Here is a 22,904-nt window from a genome sequence, read left to right on the forward strand (position 1 = left end):
CCAATAAAATGTGGAGATGTAATTAATCAAGTTGTGGGGACTTAGCTCAGGTCCTCCAAGAATAGCCTCCTCACCCCGTTCATGTCCCCTTTCCCCCTAAATTAAATCAACTACGCTCACATACTCTCTCTCTGCACTCTCCCTACCTCCTCACTAAGTCTCTGCCTCCCAGTCACACTCCTCTCACTCATTCTCTCTCTGCACGCTCCTTCTCTCCAGATGTGGATGGGCTCCCAGGGATGATGCTCTCCCTTATCCCAGGCTTGCAGGGCAGGAGTAGAATACTGTTGGAATAAGGTGACCATTTACTAACAAAAGCCAGGATACCCTCCCCGCACACCCTCCCGCACTCTGACTCTGATCTGTACAGGCTGCTCGGGGTTTGTGTCCCCCACCCTATGTTCTAGCTCCTCTCCCCATCTCTGTTCTCTTCCCTGGGCTTTATTTCTGTCCTCTCCACTCCTTGCTTTTGCTGCATGGAACGAGGAAGTGAACTGAGACCAGCATGGGTGACAGAGGTGCCTGGTGGACACAATAAGAGTTTAGTTCTGAGACATAGACTAGGGCACAGTGAGACAGGCCCTTGAAGGCTCTGTTAATAGGAGCAACTGAAAGAGTTACAATATCCAGTCACTTCAGAGACCTGCATCCTGGTACTATAACTGAGATGCCCTCACATCTTTCCTCCCCTTCCTGTCCACTTCATCACATAGGATTGTTGAATTGGTGCCTTCAAAGGCTGCTTTCTAATAACATGAGAGAACTGAGAGACAACAGTCAAGCTCTGCTGGAATCATTCCACTGTGGTCCTGCTCCATCTGCCTGATTACGCTATTAAAGAGAAAAGGAGGACAGTAAGAGACTGTGTTCATCTTGTGTAGCAGGTTCTCAGGAAAGAGATGCTTGAGAGCGCCTTCAGAAAGATAAGAGAACTTGGGACTGCCAGCACCAGCAAGACTGCTCCTTGCACTGTTCCTCCTGCCCTTGAAGAACCAGCTCCTCTGCTCTTTGCCTGCATCCAATGTCAGAGTTCCCTGCTGCTGGGATAGGATGTCCACCTGCCTGTGGAAGTGTCTAACAGGACCGGTGGTAAGAAGGCTGTGCATCTGCTGCTGAGGTCCCTGTCCCTGCAGTACAGAGGGATGGCCATTACCCAGCTCTGGAAGGAGAAGCTTCATTTCTTTCTCAAAGATAACCAAGGTAAGGTCTGTACCACATGCAACCACAATGCAGTCTGACCCGACAGGCACAGACACTCCAGCTCCAGAAAACCACTTCCAGACCCTACTTTTCACTTGGAGAGAAGTATGTTTAGTTTCCAAATGTGTGAAGAGTTGACCGAATAACCAAGTGTCGCCAACTTGATTTACTGTTAGTGGGGGCCACATGGGGACACTATCCCTAGTACTGGGGTGCAAATTCAAAGCCTAGCTGGGACTATGTAGCTATTAAAAAGATGGGGCACGGGTAGTCACTACAATCCCAGCAGAATTACCCAGGCTGAGACTAGACTGAACTCATCGCCATTTGTTTCCAGCCTGGGTGCCTGATGCACAGTCCAAGAGGACACTGGGAGAAGGTCATCTGCTGAGGCTGACAGCATGCTGAAGGACAAAGCCTCCCCCAGTACGTACTTTGGACAGGAGGAGATCAGCATTTGCAAAGCCCAGCTCACTACTGAAGTAAAAGGAGGGGTCAGTCACTTTGTTACTGCAGCAGTGAGAACACAGTGACCTCTATAGCCACAAGCAGGACAAGTTTTGTTGGGCTGAGTGGCTCAGAGATGATCTTTTCCACTATGGAACTAAACTAATAGACCATTGGGTGTGGGTTGGGAGATAGCAGGCTAGGCTGCATTGCCATGTACAGCCCCTCCTCCCCCGCCGCTCCCAAACTGTCCCAGCTCACTTGTTGGACCGGACAACCAAAATGGTTCTTTCTGGCCTTAGAATCAATGGCACAGGACTTCAGAGATCCCTAAAGCACATCATAAACCCTGCACTCCAGTCTAGAGCACAAGGGATACAATAGGCGCTCACAAGCAGGCGGTGCAGATTGGCAGAAGTGAGAGATCAAGAGGCTCACCTTAGAAGATGGACAACCACCAGTGGCTCCCAGATAGCCTGTTCTAACCTCCTCAACCCCTAGAAGCTTCTCACTTATTCTTTCTTACCTCCAGAACACTTACTTCTCTTCACCGCTCCCAGAGTGCGGTGCATTATCAGCCAACCATAGCACAGATCAGCCTCCTAGCCCCCTGGCTGAGCCCCTGGTGGAGTGTTTGATGGCAGTCACAGACAGGGCTCATTTATAGAGACAGGAGGTATGGCTAAGGGCAAACTGACCCTCCCTGAGCCGTGCAACTTATTCTGCAATAGGCATGACCCAGAGCTAGAGCCAACTGCACTGAAGACAGGCTGCATTTATTATTTCTTTATAGCCCCCAAGGGTGAACAGGCTACAAGGCTGGCATTACTCGCAAAGCAGGGTGGGGAAGACCAGGCAGAAGCCACTATAGCTGAAAGTCCATCATCTGTTTTTTTTACTAAGAATTGATGCCTTGGATTCCACTAATATCACAGGAAAGAGACAAACCAAGGAAGAAAAATTGCAACAAATGTTTAATACGGAAAGACAAACTCCACACATGGCATTTGGGAAAAGCCTCAGCCCGCTGACAGAGCAGTGGAAGAGGAACCACATAATGGTAACACTAAAGCATCACCGGGGGCATGGAGATGAAACAGATACACACCAACAAAACATGGAGGAGATATTTACTCCATTAAGCTGTGCATGTTTTCCCTGAGGAACAGGAAGGAGCTGTTTTTCAGCATGGAACAGGGAGCAAGTTCCAGCTGCTTGGTCAACTGAGTTAACTGTTTGTTCAGCCAAGGCTTGTAAGTAATGCTGACAGGGACATTTCAAGCCATCGGTCAGAGGCATGTGTGTGCGCGTGTGCGAGAGAGCAATGCCCAGCAGTATAGCAAATCCCCCCTGCTTTTCTGCTGGGGTAAGAGACTAGCCTACTTCCTTCGTTTGCAGAAAGCTGTCATCCCTTGGAGTGCAAGAGGCTCTCTCCCCCACATGGCTGGGTATTAAGTGGTCTCACACAGTGCTACACTCATTGGGGTGTAGTTTAACTACATACCCACATGTACGAGACACAGTGGTCTTAGCTTTACTGGTGGCAGTTCCCTTGGCCCAGCTGCCAGATTTTCCAGCTCTTCAGGGGCCCCTGTAACCAGTTTCATCTCAAGTTCAACCAAAGGAGAGGGATACAGAGGAAGAAAGCAAAACATGGCTGAGCTCTTTATAAGTGTCCATGTCTTTATTGGGCTGATTTGCTCTTGTAAGAGGTCTTCACACAGCCCCAGGCAGTTCAGAAAACCATAGGACCCTCCTAGAGCATGAGGTGCAGTCATTCTTCTCTTGCTCTTTTTCCAGAAGGTTTTTACTAAACATCTATTGCTGGCTTTGCAGATAATCCCCAAATATGAATGGGGGATCCCAAGGAGTGGGGGACAGGTTACAGGTACATCCTTTGAGAGTTTTCACTCCCTTTGCCTTCGCTTCCCCCATTACCTCCCCAATGCTACAGTATCAGAACTTTGACCCTTTCTTCTGACTCCATATTTGGTGCCTGTCAGATGCATCTCCAGCCCCTGAGAACTATGAACAAAGCAAATAATTGCATTGCCTTCTCTTGAGTAGCAGATTGGGCTCTGTACAGCCTGGCAGCATGCTGCGCTTACCATCCCTTCACCCCACCCAGACAGGGCCCAGACGACTCACCATGCATCTTGACTGCAGTCAGAATCTGAAGGGCTACAGAAGCATCAACACTGTGGCTGCTAGATCCCAGCATACAGCAGGTGCTACTATCCTGAGCCCTGGTCCCAAGGTGGGTTCTCTCCAGGGAGGGGAGTTTATGCTGGATGGTGGAGCTGCACAGCAACATTCATTCTAATTAAAGTCACATTTAAGCCATGTTAAATGTTGTCTTATTACATTCTCAGCCTAATGCCCACCTAGCCCAACATCCCCTGAGTCCAGGCAAAACCATCCCAACTAGGCACTGATTTCTCACTATACTATGCCCATCCCTGTGGCATCAGGGTGCCTCAGCTATCAAGGAGAATCAAGGAGAAAAGAGTATCAGCCTGGCATTTTAAGGGGAAGATCCTGCATCTCCCTAGAAGTGCACTCTGGTGCCCACAGAGTTGTTGAACTAGCAGATAACAGTTTCCACTGCATCCTCACTGGAAGGGAGCAAATTCCTTTATTCCTTTCCCATAATTCAGAGGGAAGTGAGGGCATCACTCCATACATTCTCAGGCTGCCAGGAGAAAATGTACCCTTCATGGGTCAAGTCCAGCCTCATGAAGGTAGCAAAACCCTTCCCCCTCCAGAAAACAAAGCCACCATGTGAACATAGTGACATTTTATTGCCCTTTCTGCCCTATAGGGCAGCCCTAGAGCCAAGTCAAAGGGGACAAGGCATATTCACAACAACAAGATGCAGCTTCTCATTGTCCCAGGAAACAAATCAAGGGTGGCAGTGTTGGCAGTTGCCAGAGGAGACCACCAAGTCACACTTTGCATTTGCAAAGTTCTTCCAGATTGGAAAAGCTCTTCCCTCAAACGTCAACCCCATCGTTCTCCCTGTGTTCAGGGAATGACCAGACGCACCAGAAAGGCAGCTGTTAGAGACCCCAACTGCAGAAGCATTAAAGTTCACTCTGTGTGAAGTCCTTAATTTTGTTCATGTTGTGATCTACTGCACCAGTGAGAAACTGAACCCAGCCTTCCTCCGATGGGGGACACACATGGCTTGGCCTGCAGGAAAGGGAGAGGCATTAGAATGACTGAGGTACTGTATATCTAGGCACCTCCAAACTGCAGAGTGCCAAGTACCACAGGACCATGTCACAAAGAGCTAGACTATTACAGGGTTATAAAGGAAAGGTCTCTGCAGCCTCAGAGTGCCCTTGTCAGGGTGGGAGTTATCTGTACCTCCTGCCTACCCCCAGCAGGGAGTGGTCTCTGGACAACACCCTAGATACACAACCACACTTTGCCTCACCAGTCTGGCAGGTTTAGGTTGGACATTAGGAAAAACTTCCTAACTATCAGGGTGGTTAAGCACTAGAATAAATTGATTAGGGAGGTTGTGGAATCTCCATCATTGGAGATTTTTAAGAGCAGGTTAGACAAACACCTGCCAGGGATGGTCTAGATAGTACTCAGTCCTGCCATGAGTGCAGGGACTGGACTAGATGACCTCTCGAGGTCCCTTCCGGTTCTATGATTCTTTGCTGCATGCTGGTCTGTGTGTGTGTGGCGGTAGGAGAAAGTAAGGGAGACAAATCTGTCATCTCTACCCTCACCATGTCCACTCCTCACTAATTCCCAGCAATTTCTGTACCCGCCTGCCCATCCAGTGCCCTGCATCCCCACCCCCTACAGGGAGGGGTCTCTGCCACACTTTGTATCCACAATTCAAGAAGGATGTTGATAAATTGGGCAAGGTTCAGAGAAAAGCCAAGAGAATGACTAAAGGATTAGAAAACATGCCTCATACTGACTGAGCTCCTTGAGTGTTTTTAGCTTACCGAACAGAAGGTAAACGGGTGACTTGATTAGTCTGTAAGCACCTACATGGGCAGCAAATATTTAATAATGGGCTCTTCAGTCTAGTAAAGGTATAACATGAGCCAATGGTTGGATGTTGAAGCCAGACAAACTCAGTCTGGAAATATGGTGTAGGTTTTTAACAGTGGGGATAATTAACCATTGGAACAATTTATCCAGGGCTGTGGTGGAGTCTCCATCCCGGTTGATTTTTGTTTTAAGGATATGGTCTAGTTCAAAAGGAATTATTGTGGGGCAGGTCTCTGGCCAGTGTTACACAGGACGTCAAACTAGATGATCACAATGGCCCCTTCTGGTCCTCGACTCTATGAAACCCCCATATCCTCTCTCCCTACAGCCATCACTCCCTTTGGGGCAATCAGGGTAATTCCCAAAGGTTCACATTGGCTCTCCACAAGCCTTCTGAGGAGCCCAGGCTGGTCACGTCTGGCACAGCTTCTCTAACAACATCCAGAAAGAGGGCAACCTCTCGCCCCCTCCCCTCCAGAAACACTCTGAGATCAAGAAGGCCCACGGGCCATACTCACTTTGTAATTTCTAGGACTTTCTTTAATACAGAGGCCAGTTTGGCAGCCTAAAAGGAAGCAAAAGGGAAAACGATTGAGCCAATGTGGCAAGCACGATCCCAGCACTGCTGTGGGGAGTCAAGGACACATGCAGGAATCTTCTATCATAGCAGGCATCCTAGCATAGCCGGGGGGGAGGAAGAGACAACTCTATAGCCAGGAAGCGAGGTGACCACCTAAAGCTGTTGTGGGGAGCTACCCCCAGCCTAGTGCTGCCATGGAGGAGGAGCTATTCCCAACCACAGAGGCAGCTTTGGGTCTCTGCTCCCTTGGGCAGTGGCACCCAGACACCTCTAGGGGTCACACAGCTATGACAAGATGGCAGTACAGTACAGACCCGTTTACACGTGGATGTCGGGAGTCAAGCTGTCACGACCGCTTGTTAACGGACCGCGGGTTAAGAGAGCCATGCTGAAAAAAGTGTCTATGATTCACTTAGAAAAAAATGCCGTTATTTTCCGCTTCTTATGAAGTCTGTCATTCGCCACAGATGAATGATTTTGATATTTTCCGCATTTTGCTCCTCCATAAATCTTACAACAGCACTAAGGGCTTCTGTGGGCGAAACTGACCTTTTCAACGACATCCTCACCATCACTTTCATGGTCCGACATAGCCTCGCAGCCTGTTAATATTTCTTCCTCAGACAGAAGTTCTGAAGTCGGGCAATCTTCATCCATCTCCAGCCATTCGGTAATGATTTCCAGCGACGTATCCAAACTAAAATCTTGTCATTTGAAAGAGAAGTTTACCTTTATCCTCTTTTGTCTGCATGCGTGTTTGTAGGACATCGTCTTCCGAAAATCCTTCAGAGTCTGGCTCTGAATCAGTGCCACTGCTGGAGTTTTCCAAGTCTGAGCCGTCTTTGACAGAAAAGGCATCACCGAGAGCCTTCATCCAGCAATTTTCAATGGACTTTTGTTTTACTCCGTGCCAAGCTTTTTTAACTAAATAAATAATTTCCTTCATGTTTAACTGTTTCAGGAATTCAGAAATGCCTGAAGACGTGCATGACACGATCGCCAAAATCAGCTCCTGTCAATAATGGTTTTTAAAAATACTGAATAATGCCCTGGTCTAAAGATTGAATTTTTGATGTTGTGTTGAATGGTAGGTATAGCACTCGAATTTTTCCATCACTCGATACCAGTGATTTGGCCAAAGGATGGGCTAGACAACTGTCAAGTAGCAAAAGTGCTTTGGCTTCGAGTTTCTTCGACCGCAGATGCTTACGAACAGCTGGAACAAAGCTGTTGTGGAACCGGTCGTCGAAAATGAGTCTCATCATCCCAGCATTTTCGCTGTTAGCGTATATTACTGGCAGTTTGGCTCTATTGAGGTGATTAAAGCAGCAAGAGTTATGAACGCAGCCAACTAGAACAGGGGCAAGCTTATGGCTGCCTGTCTTATTACTACAAAAAAAGACACACAATCTTCTCTTTTTAAATCCAGCTGTTTTCTGTCTCGTAATTAAAGGCTAAAGTCTTATCTGGTAGCAGTTTTGCAAATAAAGCTGTTTCATCACAATTATAAAGTTGTTCATTGTGGTAGTCTTCATTTTGTAAAATAGATTTTAACTTGGTAGGAAACGTGTTTGCAGCTGATTCATCGGCTGATCAGCTCTCTCCAGAAATCAATACCTGCGCTATGCCATGATGCTTTTTAAAAACGACTTATAAACTGCTTGCTGGCTTGGAATGATTCATCCCCCGTTAAATTTCCAAATTTTTTCGCTTGGGCTTGAAGACTCGGCCCACTGAGTGGCGTTCCTTTCAGCCTTTCCTGAGCAAACCCTGTGCGCATGGCTGTGTCTACTGTGGGTTTTGCTGAACAGCGCACACGTATTCGCCTAAGCCCCGCGGCAGAATCGATATGTTGTACAAAGCCATTCAGTTTAGATTCGTTTTTTAGCCATCCTCAGAGTAGATTCGGCCATCCCAATAGCTTTTGAAACCTTGGCCTGGGTTTCTCCGCTATTTACTCGATCTATTGCAGCTAGCTTTTCTTCTACAGTGTAGGAACGCAGACGCTTGCTCTCTGCTATTATATTAGGCCTATGGTTAAAATTTTCTAATGTAGTGTGTATAAACTACTATATATATATATCTCTCTAGAGTGACAATGACTAAGCGTGCATGATACATCTTTACCAATATCAGTAAAGACGTACAGTATGTTTCCACTCCGCACTTCCTGTCGATTTCTATGTCAGTGAGTTAGTGAGCAAATCTGTAGTGCTACATAGCAAGTTCTGCGTGTTAACGAGTCTCACGTGTTAAATAGGTAGCACTGGGAAGCATGGTGCTACCGTGCGTTAAGCAGATTTGTGCGTAAACAGGTCTGTACTGTATCAGCACAGACCATGTACCCTCTCCATGTTCTCTCTCCTTCCTGGTGGGCTCAAGACCCTGCGAGAGAAGGAAGAGAACCGCACGGAGAAGCTTACTCTGGAAGCCAAGTGGGTGTGACCCAACAAAAACAGACAGGCAGTCTTCAAACTCAACAACTTGCCACTGGGCCGGGGCCGATTACCAGCTGCCCTTGGAAACACTAGCTCCCACTTTTATTTTCTCTGTTCCCTGCAGGAGCCAGGCTGATGCCCTTTGCTCATGAGCTGGGGAGTGGTAGGTACTTACATTGAGTCGTACAGACAGCTGGTTCATGGGCGGATACATGCTTAGTGCCAGCTCATCAACACTAGGGCAAAAGACAGAGGTTTCAGTATGAGAGAGGGAGCGGAGCAGTCAGCCCAATCAATGGATGAGCAAAGGCTATGCCTCCCACCAAACATGTTAACTGTGAGAGCGAGTCAGGCTCTGGACAGCTCAGCAGAAAACCAACATCAGCTGTATCTAACAAATACGTCTCTTTTCTGTCCCAATCCTCATGACCACCCATCCCCCATCACAACTATCCCTGGCCTAGTCACAGCAACTCTCTTACAGACTATTCCAGGGCCCCACTCTCACAAAGGCCCCACTCCCATCATGAGTGCAGAGGAAAACCCTTGCATAATGCAGTTCCCTGACCTAGCCGGCCTACAAGGACTGCCCTAGCACAGGTAACATTGAGAGGGGAGAGAGACTGACTCACCTCGGGCTGATCTCATTGGTGATGTCTGCAAGATCATCTAGCTGAGCCACTTGTTCTGGGGTGTCTGCTTTGCCGTGAACCTTCACTGCACCCAAGAGCTTCTTCAGGCAGGCTTTGGAGGCCTTCATCAGCCCCATGCAGGGACTAAGTAGCTTCCGGTCAGCCTCAGACCAGTACGTGTCCCTATTGCCCCGAGAGCCCAGCTCCTCATCCTCCATGATGTCACTGTAGGGGTCCTGATCTTCCCTCTGAGCCTGAGAACACATATACTGGAAAGCAAGAACCCACCACTTGTCCCCATAGTGCCCCTGAGGAAAGGGGTGAGTACTAGCTAGAGCCTGCTTAAGTAGTTTGCAGGGCAATGTCTTCAGGATTGGAGTCGGACACCTGAGACCTTTTCTCCTTTGGGAATTAGCTTAAAAATCAACCCCTCAGGCACACCAGGCCACTGATCAGCAACAGCCTAGCAGGCAGTCCCCACTCTAACCCTACACCAGCAAACTAAGCCATGCAAAGACAAAATAACGAACTGGCTTCACAGAAGCCACATATTAAGTAATGGAACTAGGCTGAGGTTTGGACATTCAACAAGATCCACGCATTGCATGACACTGTTTTGGGTCAGAATCAAGATATAGGAGCTATGACAACCTGGATAAATGTCATGGATTTACAGGATCTGTGCTACGCCCTAGCTTTTAAACAGTCCCTTGTAGGTATTTCTTCAGAATGCCAGACCCTCAGGGGGGTCCTTCCTGTCCACAGGGGTAGGCCACACAGCCTCAACACTCCTGAGACTGAGCCTCTGGGCTCCAACATTCCAGTTTCACAACGTGAGCTCTGCCCAGCAAGTTCCACTGCAACAGACTTCTGTCCAAAGACTTTTTACCCCCTTCAAAGATCCATGCACTATGCAAGTATTTGCAGTGACACCAGGCAACCTTCTCAAAACAGAGTACGGCTTTTAGTCAATTGAAACACAGCATCAGGAAGTCCTTAGATTACATAAAGCAGCAAAAGTGAACACACAGTCAACACTGGACAAAGCTCCCTATAGGAACCATCTTGGTTTCCTTTTTCTCTCTCTCTTTGTGCGAGTCCCAGGTGAGAGATCTTATACCCCTCACAAGCAAGTTCTTATCCTAGTCTCCTGTCACTTCAGTCTTCCTCCTGCAAACCATGCTGAGTTTACATATTACCGCTGGTGGGGTTTCCCATGGATAGGTGTCAATTGTTCAGCCCTTGGGGTTCCCATTATCCTTCCAGACCCTCCATTGATATGGGTCTGTTACAGCCAGTCTTTAAAACCTAGTCATACCACGCCAGACCGTTAGGTGATACACACATCTGCTTTGCTTCAGGAGCAGTTTAACCCTTTGTCACACTGGGTAACAATCAATAACCAAGTAAGCCATGCATATCAGTCATAAAAATATTTCAGAGAATTCCCATTTCATCACAGTAGAAAACCACAGCTCTGTTTCATTACAGCATCACTGCAGGAAACCCCCTCCTCCCCCCCACCCCCCAAACAGTTGGCTCTGTCCCCAGCAATAATAAAGGGACTTCCTCACCTGCTCCATCTCCTCCACCGCATCCCTGACCACACCCAGATAGGCAGCCATGGCTGACAGGACTGCTGCATGGTTATCTGCACACAGAAGTCAAAGAGAGAAGGATGAAAGGGGACTGTACAGATGTTACCAGCTACCCAGCATCCACCATACTCCTCTAGTTCACTGGATCAGTCACCGCCACAGAACTCCAGGGTCACCATGCAGGTGACCCCACCTGGCTCCTGAGCATGTAATGGCTCTAGGAATGGCATCATTTCTGCTGTAGGAGCTAGGCTCCAAGATACCAGCTGCAGTGTTCCCCTTTAGTAGATTCAGGGACTGTCGATTTCTGAAGCCCATATCCCCCACTCCGGTTGGGAGTGCAGAGCTTTGCACTCCTTGCATCCATGTCGCTCACCTTGTGGCAGATGGGAAATCTGCTCACATGCCTCCCATATGCTACCAGTTGATATAAGCTGCTCCTGAGACAAACTGAAAAAGAAGAGAGTCCCTCAGGGTGCTGGGACCTATAAACATTGCTAAGTGCAGGGTATCCCCTTGTCAAGAGGCAGGAAATATGGAGCTCCAAGAATCAGGCCAAGAATCTGTGCTGAGAACAACCTACTCCAAATTGCACAAGTTACCCAGCAACACAAATATTCCCCCCCACCTCCTTCACAAAAGTCTTACCTCTCCCAGGCCTCCCCTCTCTGCCACATGCAGAGCTACATTCAACCCTCTGTGAAGGGGGTCATATTCACAGTTGGTTACTGTTTTGGGATGAGAAGGTGTGCACAGGGCTTTCATTTTCTTTCCCCATCTACTTAACCTAGCAGCATGTAATGGGGGCACTGCTCGATCAGTATTACCTCTGCAGTGGAGTACTGAGAATCACGTCTGTGAGCTGGATCATTCCTTCCACTACCTCGGCAGTGGCATCTCGCACCATCTTCCGCAGAGTGGTACCTAGACGAGATTGAGCAAGGAATGATGCAGCCTGACACTATCACAGTGAAAGCCAGCCCCTCTCCAAACACAGACAAGGTCAAACAGGTAGGCGCTCCTACTCTCTCTCACTCACACACACACCCACCCCCCTTCTCAGGGGAAGGAGAATTGGCACAAACCTGCTCTCGCTGCCTCACCTTGGCCCTTGGGAAGCCAGTAATACACTGTGGCAGCTGCTAGGACAGCATTCTGGACGCCTTCACTCAGTTTCTGACAGTCCTGAGAACAGTGGACAAAAAGAATCAGGAATGAAAGGGGTGACACTGCAATCCCATTAAAATGCACCAGCTCCATCTGAAGGCAGATCACTTTCTTACACACTGTTGTTCTCAGCTAGGGACTCTGTCAAGTGGAGAGGAGTGGCAAAAAGCCAGCTGGGGGTAATGTGGGAAGAAGGTGAAGGACCACAGACCAACACACTTACTCTGTTGTTACGTTTCAAAATAATTGTAAGGCCAAGTCTGGTGCTCAGCTGTCTAATGCCACACCATGCTCTAGGCATCAGACAGCAGTCTCCCCACCCTAAGGCATTCGCATATTGGTAAACTGGTACTGTCAAGTTGGGGGGGTGGGGAGGAGAAGAAGAGCTCGTACTATTATCTTGAACTATGTGGCTCTTTTTCCATAAACACTTGGGTTGAAACCTTCCACAGCCAATGAGCTGTTCCCTCAGCTCTGACAATTCTCTATGCAACAAGACTGGGAAGCCATGTGCCATTCTAAAGAAGAGCGAAAGGGTGCAATTACATCCCACAAACGTCAATGAGAAGAACCATTTGTTTTATTTTTTAACCCAAACTAACTTTGTCCTAGTTCAAGAGAGCAAGACACAGAAAGGGATTGCAATGTGTGAGAAACCTTGAGATTTTCCTTGACATGGGGCATGCACTCACCTCTGCAGAAGGCAGCGGAGGCCTCGAGAATGCCAGACTCAACTTCGTAGCTTCCTGGGATGTTGCTTTGAACGTCTGACCTAAGGATCAATTCAATGGAGTCAGGACATTAGGCACTGTCTCAGTCAAAGGGGACAATACCAGCCCCTTTTCCTCCATCTGCCCCATCTGTTAGATAAAGCCGACATCAGTTCCCAGTTAGGAAACTCAGCTTAAGGAAAGAGATGGCAGCAATTCAGAGGAACACGAACTGTTGAACTGATCAGACGAAGGTCCATCTAGCCCAACGTCATGTCTCCAGTGGGACCAGCTGCTTGACAGGAAGGGGCAAGAAACTCTAAAATGTTTGTAAGGACACTTTGAAACTGAAGAATTGAAGTTAGTTTAACGTAAGTTAAGAAAATAATATATTTGCTAGTAAGGAAGAAAATGACCTACCGGGCAGACGAATGAAGACTGTGAAAATAGTGAGTTATGAGACCAGACTGTAGAAGGGGGAAAATATCGTTCAGCAAGCAACGGATACAGCGCAGAACTTGACGCTCCTGCATTTGGCTCCAGAGCTCCCAGCTTCGAGCCCAGCCCCTGGCATCTGCCCCCGCCACAGAGCCCTCCCCTCGGCGCCAGCCACCCAGGCCCAGGCGGGCCCCTACCTAGCGTGTCCCAGAAGCGCTGCTGCTCGAAGATCTCGCTGCTCTCCCGCGACTCCCCGTCTGCAAAGACACCAGCGCAGCAGCTCAGAAGGGGCCGCGCCGCCGCCGCCCCCCCGGACCACGGCGCCCCGCCCCGGCGCGGCCCGGCCGCGGGTCCCCCGGCGCCGCCCGGCCCGGCCCAGCCGCGGGTCCCCCGGCGCCGCCCGGCCCGGCCCGGCCCCGGCCCCGGCCCCGCCCCGGGGTCCCCCGGCCCCGCCCCGGCCCCGGCCCCGCCCCGGGGTCCCCCGGCCCCGCCCCGGCCCCGGCCCCGCCCCGGGGTCCCCCGGCCCCGCCCCGGCCCCGCCCCCGCCCCGGGGTCCCCCGGCCCCGCCCCGGCCCCGCCCCGGCCCCGCCCCGGGGTCGCCCGGCCCCGCCCCGCCCCGGCCCCGCCCCGGGGTCCCCCGGCGCCGCCCGCCCCGGCCCCGCCCCGGGGTCCCCCGGCGCCGCCCGCCCCGGCCCCGCCCCGGCCCCGCCCCGGGGTCCCCCGGCGCCGCCCGGCCCGGCCCGGCCCCGCCCCGGGGTCCCCCGGCGCCGCCCGGCCCGGCCCGGCCCCGCCCCGGGGTCCCCCGGCCCGGCCCGGCCCAGAGGCTCCCCTCCCGCCGCCCCTGAGCGCGGACCGCACCTCGGATCCGGGCCAGCGCCGTCCGCAGCGCTTCGCGGAGGTGCCGCAGCGGCGCCGGCGCGGGCCCCGCAGCCCCAGGCTCGCGCTCCATCCGCTCCCTCGCACGCACTCCCCGCGGCGCTCGCTCGAGCGATCTGCGCATGCTCGTCGGCCGCTCCCTTGCTTGTTGCTCCTGGTTTGGGTCTCCTGCTTGAAGGGGCTTCCAAAGGCGGGGCTACTTCTTCTAATTTCCTGCCCGAGAGCCTGATTGGCTCCTGCTTGCACAATCCCGCTAACCAAAGACAGGATCTGGAGGAGACTGACAGTCCCCAGGGCCAATGGGGAGAGACCAACGCTGCACGTTCCGGCCAATGAGGGATGGGATTCAGGGCACCGAGATCCCGGAAGGGGCGTACCGACTCTTCCTCCACGCGCTTTGTTTCCGCACAGCCCATAGCGAAGTGGGAGGTCGGGGGGGTCACGCTCCCCGGGGGGCGCTGGGTCTATCGTGAGCCTGGGGGAGCGGACCCCTTAGAGCGAAACACCTTGCGCCAGGGCCAGCACTGGACCCGTTAGGGAAGACTTGCTGGTCCCTGCAAGGAGGCACTGGGCAGTGGGGCCTAGCTGAAGGTCTATGGACCTGGTCTCGCCCCTCCCCCGCACCCCAGCCTGAGAGAGGGACACGCTGGCTGTTTTCTTAGAATGCCCTGGCCCCCGCGAGCCAAGGACACGTCCAACACCAGGAACAAGCCAGGGGCCATTGTGGAGACATCTCCCTCTCCCTCCCAGCAGCCGCCTCTACAGAGCAGCTTGCGGGCGCAGCAGGCAGTGCAGCACGGGGCTGGGCAAGACACACAGGGCCCAGCACGGGGAACATAATGGGAGACAGCAGCACTAAGGGGGACACAGAGCCCAGCCCTTAGGGTGGGGGACAGACAGCAGCCCAGAGGGTGAGTAGGGGAAGAACCCAACAAAGTAAATATATCATTTATAGGACTATGAATAAAATTTATTAGGCTATAAAAGATTTCGGGTTAAACGATCAGTGCAATGAGCAGTAGCCAGAGCTACTGCAGGGGCTGATGCCACCACAGACTGGTGCCTGCCAGCCCTGGAATTGCATGAGGCCCCATGCATACTTCAGGCTAAAGCAGGCGAATTTTTTTCTGTTTCTACTTCATTCAGTTGCTTGATTCCACAGATAAAGTGCCAATAGGAAATGGGACTAGTTCTAGCAACGAACACCAGCAAGTGTTAATCACAAGAAACCCAATTTGCCAAGCAGAGCCAGAGCACACCATCTGGCTACTCCACACGCTATGCAGCTTGGCAGTGGGGAAGGGCATTAATGGGGTTAAAAGGTCTTCTACTGAGGGAGATGGGCTCTTTTATATCAGCCTGCGAAGGTCCTCAAAGTTCAGCATGTTATTTGCAGTTTCTGACCAGGCTGCATGAGTTGCCCCATCCATTTCAGGGGCCAGACGGTTGCTGTGCTCTAGAGTGTGATCTTCACCTCCAATAACTGCCTTACACTCTGGGCACTTGCTTCTCTCCATTGCCCCACCACAGTCACCAATCACATAAATGTGGCCATTGGGGCACTTGAACCAGTGACCTTGTGGATAACCAAAGGCACTAACAATCTGAACTCGCTCCTCCTCAGAGATTCCCAACCCAGACTCTGGCAGAGCTGTCTTTAGTTCTTCCATTTTCATCTTCACCACCTTTTCGTCCTCTTGGGTGAACTTCTTCGTTCCCTCCAGGATCTGCCGCAGAGTGGCAATTTCTCTCGAGATAGAAGTATTAATCTTTGCAGTTGCTGTTTTGCATCTGGCCAGGAGACTCACCAGGTATGTAAGCCTCTGAATCTCACTCTGGAGGTCGGAGAGCTCCTGGCCAGTGAAGCTTAGTCGGGGCTTGTCCAACCACTCCTGAATTTCAGCCAGTCGCCTCCTCAGTCCTTCCTTCTCGCTCGCATCAAGCTTGTTCAGGGAGCTCATCAGCTCACCCAGGCGTCCATAGAAGCCAATCAGGTTCTCAAGAAGTCCAATACTCTTTGTGGAGAGATCAGGATGTATCAGCTTCTCTTCCAGCATGAGATATTTAAGGGACAGATTTCTTCGCAGAACCGCCTTCCCTTCCAACACACCCTGCAGTCTATGCCTGCTAGTTTCAATTTCACTTACTGGACCTTGGATTCTCTCCTTCACTTTCTCTATCTCTTCCAGCCGCCTTTTCACAATGGTGCCATACCTCAAGTTCTTCCTGATGGCTGTCTGACAGCTGGGGCAGACCTTCAGCTTGATGATATTTTCATCTTCATCCATGTAATAGTCGAAGCCTTGGACCTCAAATATGTGGCCACAATCCTCCAGCTCCACAAAGCGAGCATCTGGCTCATCCTCAAAGCCAAAAAAGATCTGAGTGATTTCATCCTGGTGACACACACGGCACTTTTTTGGGCAAGGTTCCCCACACAACCCAATGCAAGTATGACCACAGCGCAGTAGCTTAGTGCATGGTACATCGCAACGGGGCCTGTTGCATGGTTCAGAGCAAAGCTTTGTACACTGGTAGTGCTGACACCGCCACTCACATGGCTCCATGCATGGGATACAAATCTCTCCACATTTCTTTTTGCACCGACTGTGGATGCAGTGGTTCTGACAGGCTTGCTGGCATGGAGGGCATTCCCTGGTGCAAGGCTGCTGACACTTGTGGGAGCAGATCAGGAAGCGCTTACATGGGCTCTTGCAGTGCTCATGAAATCGCCCTTCAAAGCAGGTATGGCAGGAACCTGGGCACGCATGGCCACAATCCAGTGGGACAGGGCATTTGGTTTTGCATTTCACAGGCATCCCATGTTTCATCTCCACTGTGATCCAGCACTTCACCTGCTGGTTGTGGCCACATTTCAGTGTGACCATAACCATCTCAAGACACTGAACACTGCATTCCTGCCCACAGGACATGTTACATCTGTGCCCACATTTCAGATATTTCTGACAAGGCTCTTGACAGCAAAACTCACTCTCAGGAGTGGAGCAAGGAACCATCTGCTGGTGGCCACACTTTGGGATGGTTTTCAGCACTTTCACCATGCACTGTCCACAGCGCTCAAAGCACAACTGGGGGCAACGATGGCCATCTTTGCAGAGCACCTTTTGACAGGGCTTCATACACTGAAACTCTTTGTGCTCTAAGTCATAGGGGTGACATGCTCGAGTGCAGACGTGTCCACAATTCAGCCTGAATTCACAGGGGCGACTACAGCCCCCTTCAGGAACTCTGCAGAAGTCTGCTCCCTTGGACACCAGAGTCTTAGTGTCAGGATGGTTCTGACAGCAGAGCATCAGTGAGCGACCAATATGACCCTTCTCCCGCAGGGTGTGAATGATCTTGCTCCAGAGAGGCACCTTGCCAAGCATTCCCATATTCCCAATACAGTACAGCCCTTTCTTAGCTCTGGATAATGCTACGCAGATCCGGTTAGAAATCTGCAGGAACCCAGCTCTCTCTTCCTTATTACTCCGCACAAGTGACAGCAAGATAATGTCATTCTCCTCACCCTGATACTTATCCACCACATGAACCTTCACACCTGTGAAGATCTTGGCAGGCATGAGTTTACGCAGACAGAAGAGCTGCCCAGTGTAGGTGGTGAGGATGGTGATCTGGGAGGGCAAGTAGTCCTGACACAAGAAGTATTTGCACAGCTCCACCACAAACTGGGCCTCGTGTGGATTCTGATGGCTTTTCCCTTCCTGGATCTCCTGTTCAGGGAAGTCATGCTCCACAAAGAAAAGGTTAGATAAGATCCCCTGAAAAGAAAAGAAGGAAAAACGTTACCATGGAAGAAACATTCTAACCTTCCAGCACTGCAACCCACTCTTTCATGCCTATGGTGACCCACTTAGCAGTTCCTCTGTAGATGACTTGGATTCAGGGTGCAGGACCCTGGTCATTGCACACTTAAGGCAAATACCCCTCAGTCAGACCCCTCATAACGTACCTAGTAAGGGAGAGTTTGGGAGCTTGTTGGCCATACAGTGTCCCACTGGTATTCCAGGAATCCAGCAGCATGTAGAGGATTTGATTCCTTATCTTAATTAGAGTCCAACAACTACAATTTATTCTTTTGGTTACAAAAAGGAGTTTGTGCTAGTGGCATGTTCCCAGGCTACAAACGAGAAATCACGGCTCATTCATTCACACTACTCAGCGCAAATACTCGTGTATTTAAGGTTAGGTGGGAGAAATGGGTGATAAAATAGCCATGCACAGTGTTTATTTACTTGATACCTACTAGCCAGGGTGAAAAACACTTTCAGTATCCCACCCCCATGGGACCCTTAGTCACTTTTCTCTAACACATATATGCAATACTTGTAGTCCACGTAATACAGCTTTATATGTATGAGTTTGAGAGTTTGTTATTGGACTCTGAATAAGTGTATGTACTTCATACTCCCATCACACTATTCTCCCCCTTTCATGGCACTTCAGAGACTGGCTATTTTAGATTCTTGTCTTCCATGACAATCTTTTTCTTTCTCAATTCGTCTTGCTTTCTCAATCCCATAATTCACACCATTCCTTTTATTTTTCAGTGTTTTGTTTGATCTTACCTTCCTCTTAACCCGCATTCTCTTTGACACAGCCACCGCAGTGTTTGGCCCCTTCGACACAAACCCTACCCATTGCAGAGAAGAAAGCAAGGGTTTCTCCTCTCTTCCATAGTAAGGGCTAGTAGTGTCAGAGTCCCTGTTGATCCCTGGCTCCTTCCTCCAATGAGGTGGAGAATGTAGCCCATGCACCTGTCTAAAGTTTCCATTCACCCTAGGTGAACATGCAAGTAGAATGTTCATTCCCTGACACTGAACAAAGAGGAACTGCCTATTAGTTGGGTTGCTCCTATCTCCCTAAGGGACAATCAGGCCATTTCAGCCAGAGACAAGCTTCTTCAGGAAAGATGGATATTCATGGATGTGGGCACAATTCTGTGGCTCTTTGAGTGCCTGAAGTTACAGTAACAGCTGCTTAATTAACTGCACTGGTTGAACATGTTTTTCCCATTAGACCAAAACCAGGATTCCATGTTAGTGTCCACAGATTAATAGAATTTAAGGCTAGAAGGGACCCTAGTCTGACCTCCTGCATAACACAGGCCAGAGAATTTTACCCAGTTAACTTCTGTATTGACCCCACTAATGTGTTTGACTAAATTATCTTCTAGAAAGGTATCCAGTCTTGAAGACATCATGAGATGAAGAATCCACCATTTTCCTTGGGAGTTTGTTCCAGTGGTTGATCACCCTTCGCTGTTAATAATTTGCGCCTTATTTCTAATTGGAATTTGTTTACCTTCAGCTTCCAGCCATTGGTATTTGTTGTGCATTTCTCCGCTAGATTAAAGAGCCCTTTCGTACCCAGTATTTTCTCTCCATGCAAATACTTAGCTCTTTGGGCAGGGACAATCTTTTTGTTCTGTGTTTGTACAGCGTCTAGCACAATGGGGCCCAGGTCCTTGACTACGGTGTAGGCACTAAGGTAATATAAACAACATCCATCCATCTTGTTTATAAGATAAGATAACTACTCCTACATCACCTGATTTCTTTATTTAAATTACCAATTTTTAATCAGCTAAACTTGATCAAAGAGACAGAATACGTGAATAAAACCCATAGAAGTGACTGGTTTGGATGATATAAGCAGAGGGTCATTCTACCCAGTAAGGGGGGTTGAGAGCACTGTTCCCTCTAAGCTGTGCGCGTGTGCGCGCACACACAGATCCTAAACCCCGCGCACATGGCGAAACATCGCGCGCACAAAAATTTGCACAGAAGAAATTTTTTATGCACACAGCCTGTCAAAAATTAGAGGGAACATAAAGAGAAATTGCTTGGTGCCTTCTGCAAACTCACCTTGATGTTTTCATACTTGAGAACAGAGGGATGATTCTCCAGCTCCTGGTATATGTGAGGAGTGAGGAGCTGGGCAATCTCAGGGCGCATGCGGTGCTGGAATACAGAAACAAAAGTTAAAGGAGGGCTAGGGTTAGCAGTAGCCAACATAAATGGGCAAATTTCTCACATGATGGAATGAACTGAACCATCCCTCCATTTCTGCTTCATCAGGGAAGACAATGACCAAATACGAGACAATGGTGCCGCAGAAATGGAAACTAACCCTCCCTCTGTCATCAATTCCAATCCAACCAGATGGAAATGACCAAATGTATCTTCATGAAGATATGGGACTGTAAGTAAGTTTGTTGCTTTCAGTGCAGTTCCCAGTGGACAGGTTGTCCAGATCACAAAAGCCACCACCAGCATGACATCACTGTGACATTATATACCCCCTGTACCCACATATTCACTACTGTTATATGATTATACGTATTGTACAAAGTATGCCTTGTGAGATACCATTTTAAAAGTCACAATCTGTTAAATATTAATGTTACAATGTATCTTCATTGTATATGAAATTATGAGATGTTGCTATGTGTTTTGTGAGTCTGCTTCTCTCACCAGCTTCAGTTATGCAACAGGGAGAGAGCCCAAAAGCAGAAAGGCTGTATCAGAAGATGGAGTGCCTGTGTCTTGAATGGACACAGAAGCTGGTCTGCATGGATCTGACAGATCCCAGCGCTCTTCTCAGGGATTAAGCAAAACCTGTTTTTTTGTTTTGATTTTCAGATTGCTATGGGAGCAGGAATATAAGGCTGAGCTTCCTTTAGACTCCAAGACTCCAACCAGGTAAATTCCTATTGTGACACTACACCCCATATTTGTCATAGTAATATTATGATATGATAATGACATAATTATGATGCATTTTGTAAAAGATGGGTCATGTAAGGGGACATTGGAAAAGTTATGATTTGCTGTATATGATTATCCTATTTGTATGCATGTATCATTTTTGTATCTAAAGTTATGAATATGGACTACCTGGGTGACACCCACTAGGCAAAATGCTTCCAGCCTAAACAGCTGGTTGTGAAGGGCCTATTCAGAATGGGCCATTAAGAAAAACAATAGGCTTTAGGGAGAAGCTTATCCCCCACCTGGTGAGCCTTCCTAAGAATGCTCTGGACAGCCTGTAAGTAATGGCTGCTATGACTCTGCAAGGGCATGTGACCAGAGCACATGACTCTGGACTCAATTTTGAGTACCTGTATTTTTCTACAAACTGGGCTGGGAACTGTTTATGGAACAACGGGTTCCCGCCATATGCTAAGGCTATATAAAACAGGGAGTGACATCATCTGTTGTTCTTCACTCTCCCACAACAACTCAACACCTAAGAAAAGCTCTGAAAAAAAAGGACTTGGAATGGAGGTGGGGATCCCAAGCTGCAAAGCAAGTGCAGCTTGTGCCTTGAGAATCTGCAAGCCTGCTTGTATCATCAGTAGGTCCCTACCAAATTCACAGTCCATTTTGGTCATAGATTTTAAAAATTGTAAATTTCATTATTTCAGATATTTAATCTGAAATTTCATGGTGTTGTAACTGTCGGGTCCAGACCCAACTCCGAGGCAGCAGCACAGAAGTAAGGGTGGCATGGTATTGCCACCCTTACTTCTGCGCTGCTGCTGCTGGTGAGACACCGCCTTCAGAGCTGGGCACCTGGCCAACAGCCACTGCTCTCCACCCACTCAGCTCTGAAGGCAGCGTAGAAGTAAAGGTGGCAATACCGCAACCCCCCCAACAGTAATCTTGCAACTCCCCCCACAACCCTTTTTTGGGTTAGGACCCCTAGTTTGAGAAACATTGGTCTCCCCTGTGAAATCTGTATAGCATAGGGTAAAAATACACAAAAGACCAGATTTCACAGTCCATGATGCATTTTTCACAGCCATGAATTTGGTAGGGCCCTAATCGTTAGTCAGGGTGAGAAACTGCTAATTCATATCCAATCTTTCTAGTATTTTAGGCTTAGTTTGTGGTTTTGTTTACAGTGGAGTCGCATCTTATGTAGGGGTTAAGTTCTAAAGTCAGCGCATAAGGCGAAAATCGTGTATAGTCAAAATTACCCTTGAAAATCCCTTAAATCACCCATAAAGTAAAGTATACTGTACATGGTTTTGTGTATACAACCCTCTACAGTAATATGTATACTGTATACAGTAATGTACAGTATATAATAAAGAGCACATATGCAAAATATAATTTTCCAGGACTGTATTTTTAATTACAGGGGGTCATCAGGGCTTGATGTTGATCTAGGAGACGTTGGTGACTGAGAGCTTGGGTGACAGAGAGCGAGTCGTAGACAAAGTGGTTGGCTCTGATTCAGCTCGAAAAGTTGCTTACGTAGGCTCATCTGCTGCTGGTTGTTTTTCCTTGAAAAACATGGTGATCAGCAACTGTCGCTGTTGTCTCTTGAGCTGCTCAAACATTTCTTGATATGGTCTCAAATCGTCCGTAATACTACGTGTGATTTTGAGGCTTCGTTCCATAGAGAGATCGAATTCAGAAATTAAATCATTCAAGTGTTTCGCTGCTTGGAACACTTCAGCAAATTGGGCTTGTCTTTCTGATTTTGAAGTGTAAGCGCAGTTCGGCATTTTTTTCCAGAAGAGCCCAGTCTCATCAGCATTAAAAACTTGTTCCGGAAGATAGCCCTTTTCTTCTATGATTTTCTTTAATTGTTCGGGGTAGGCTTTTGCTGCCTCTTCATTGGCAGATGCAGCTTCACTAGTAGTCTGCACGTTTTTGAAGTTGAAGTGGTTCCTAAAACTGTTAAGCCAACCTTGGCTGGCTTTGAACTCCTTCTCATCAGAAGGCTGTCCTCCTTCGGCGGGAGATTTGAACGCACAGAGGCTAAGA

At 49.1% G+C, this 22,904-nt stretch overlaps 2 protein-coding genes across 15 annotated transcripts in view; both read right to left on the reverse strand.

The window, feature by feature from the left end:
• CCNDBP1 (cyclin D1 binding protein 1) overlaps positions 1–14,296 on the reverse strand; it is a 45,623-nt gene extending 31,327 nt beyond the window's left edge. Inside the window, exons 1-11 of one of the 6 annotated variants that reach the window (XM_073326843.1) lie at positions 14,086–14,295; positions 13,425–13,484; positions 12,772–12,851; positions 11,998–12,097; positions 11,740–11,836; positions 11,289–11,362; positions 10,889–10,965; positions 9,315–9,583; positions 8,858–8,918; positions 6,183–6,229; positions 2,604–4,839 (exon numbers count right to left, since the gene is read on the reverse strand). In XM_073326843.1, the coding sequence (XP_073182944.1) occupies positions 4,731–4,839; positions 6,183–6,229; positions 8,858–8,918; positions 9,315–9,583; positions 10,889–10,965; positions 11,289–11,362; positions 11,740–11,836; positions 11,998–12,097; positions 12,772–12,851; positions 13,425–13,484; positions 14,086–14,227 (1,116 nt within the window). In that variant the 5' untranslated portion in view covers positions 14,228–14,295 and the 3' untranslated portion in view covers positions 2,604–4,730. The other 5 variants (XM_073326845.1, XM_073326844.1, XM_073326846.1 and 2 more) reach the window with 5 other exon arrangements.
• A 755-nt stretch (positions 14,297–15,051) lies between these two features.
• ZNFX1 (zinc finger NFX1-type containing 1) overlaps positions 15,052–22,904 on the reverse strand; it is a 36,757-nt gene continuing 28,904 nt past the window's right edge. For all 9 annotated transcript variants that reach the window (XM_073326820.1, XM_073326815.1, XM_073326816.1 and 6 more), the window contains 2 exons: positions 19,992–20,087; positions 15,052–17,885 (listed from right to left, as the gene is read on the reverse strand). In XM_073326820.1, the coding sequence (XP_073182921.1) occupies positions 15,453–17,885; positions 19,992–20,087 (2,529 nt within the window). In that variant the 3' untranslated portion in view covers positions 15,052–15,452. The remainder of the gene's footprint in view (positions 17,886–19,991; positions 20,088–22,904) is intronic.

Source organism: Lepidochelys kempii, unplaced genomic scaffold (genome assembly GCF_965140265.1).
Source record: "Lepidochelys kempii isolate rLepKem1 unplaced genomic scaffold, rLepKem1.hap2 scaffold_117, whole genome shotgun sequence".
In the NCBI taxonomy this organism is placed as follows: Eukaryota; Metazoa; Chordata; order Testudines; family Cheloniidae; genus Lepidochelys; species Lepidochelys kempii.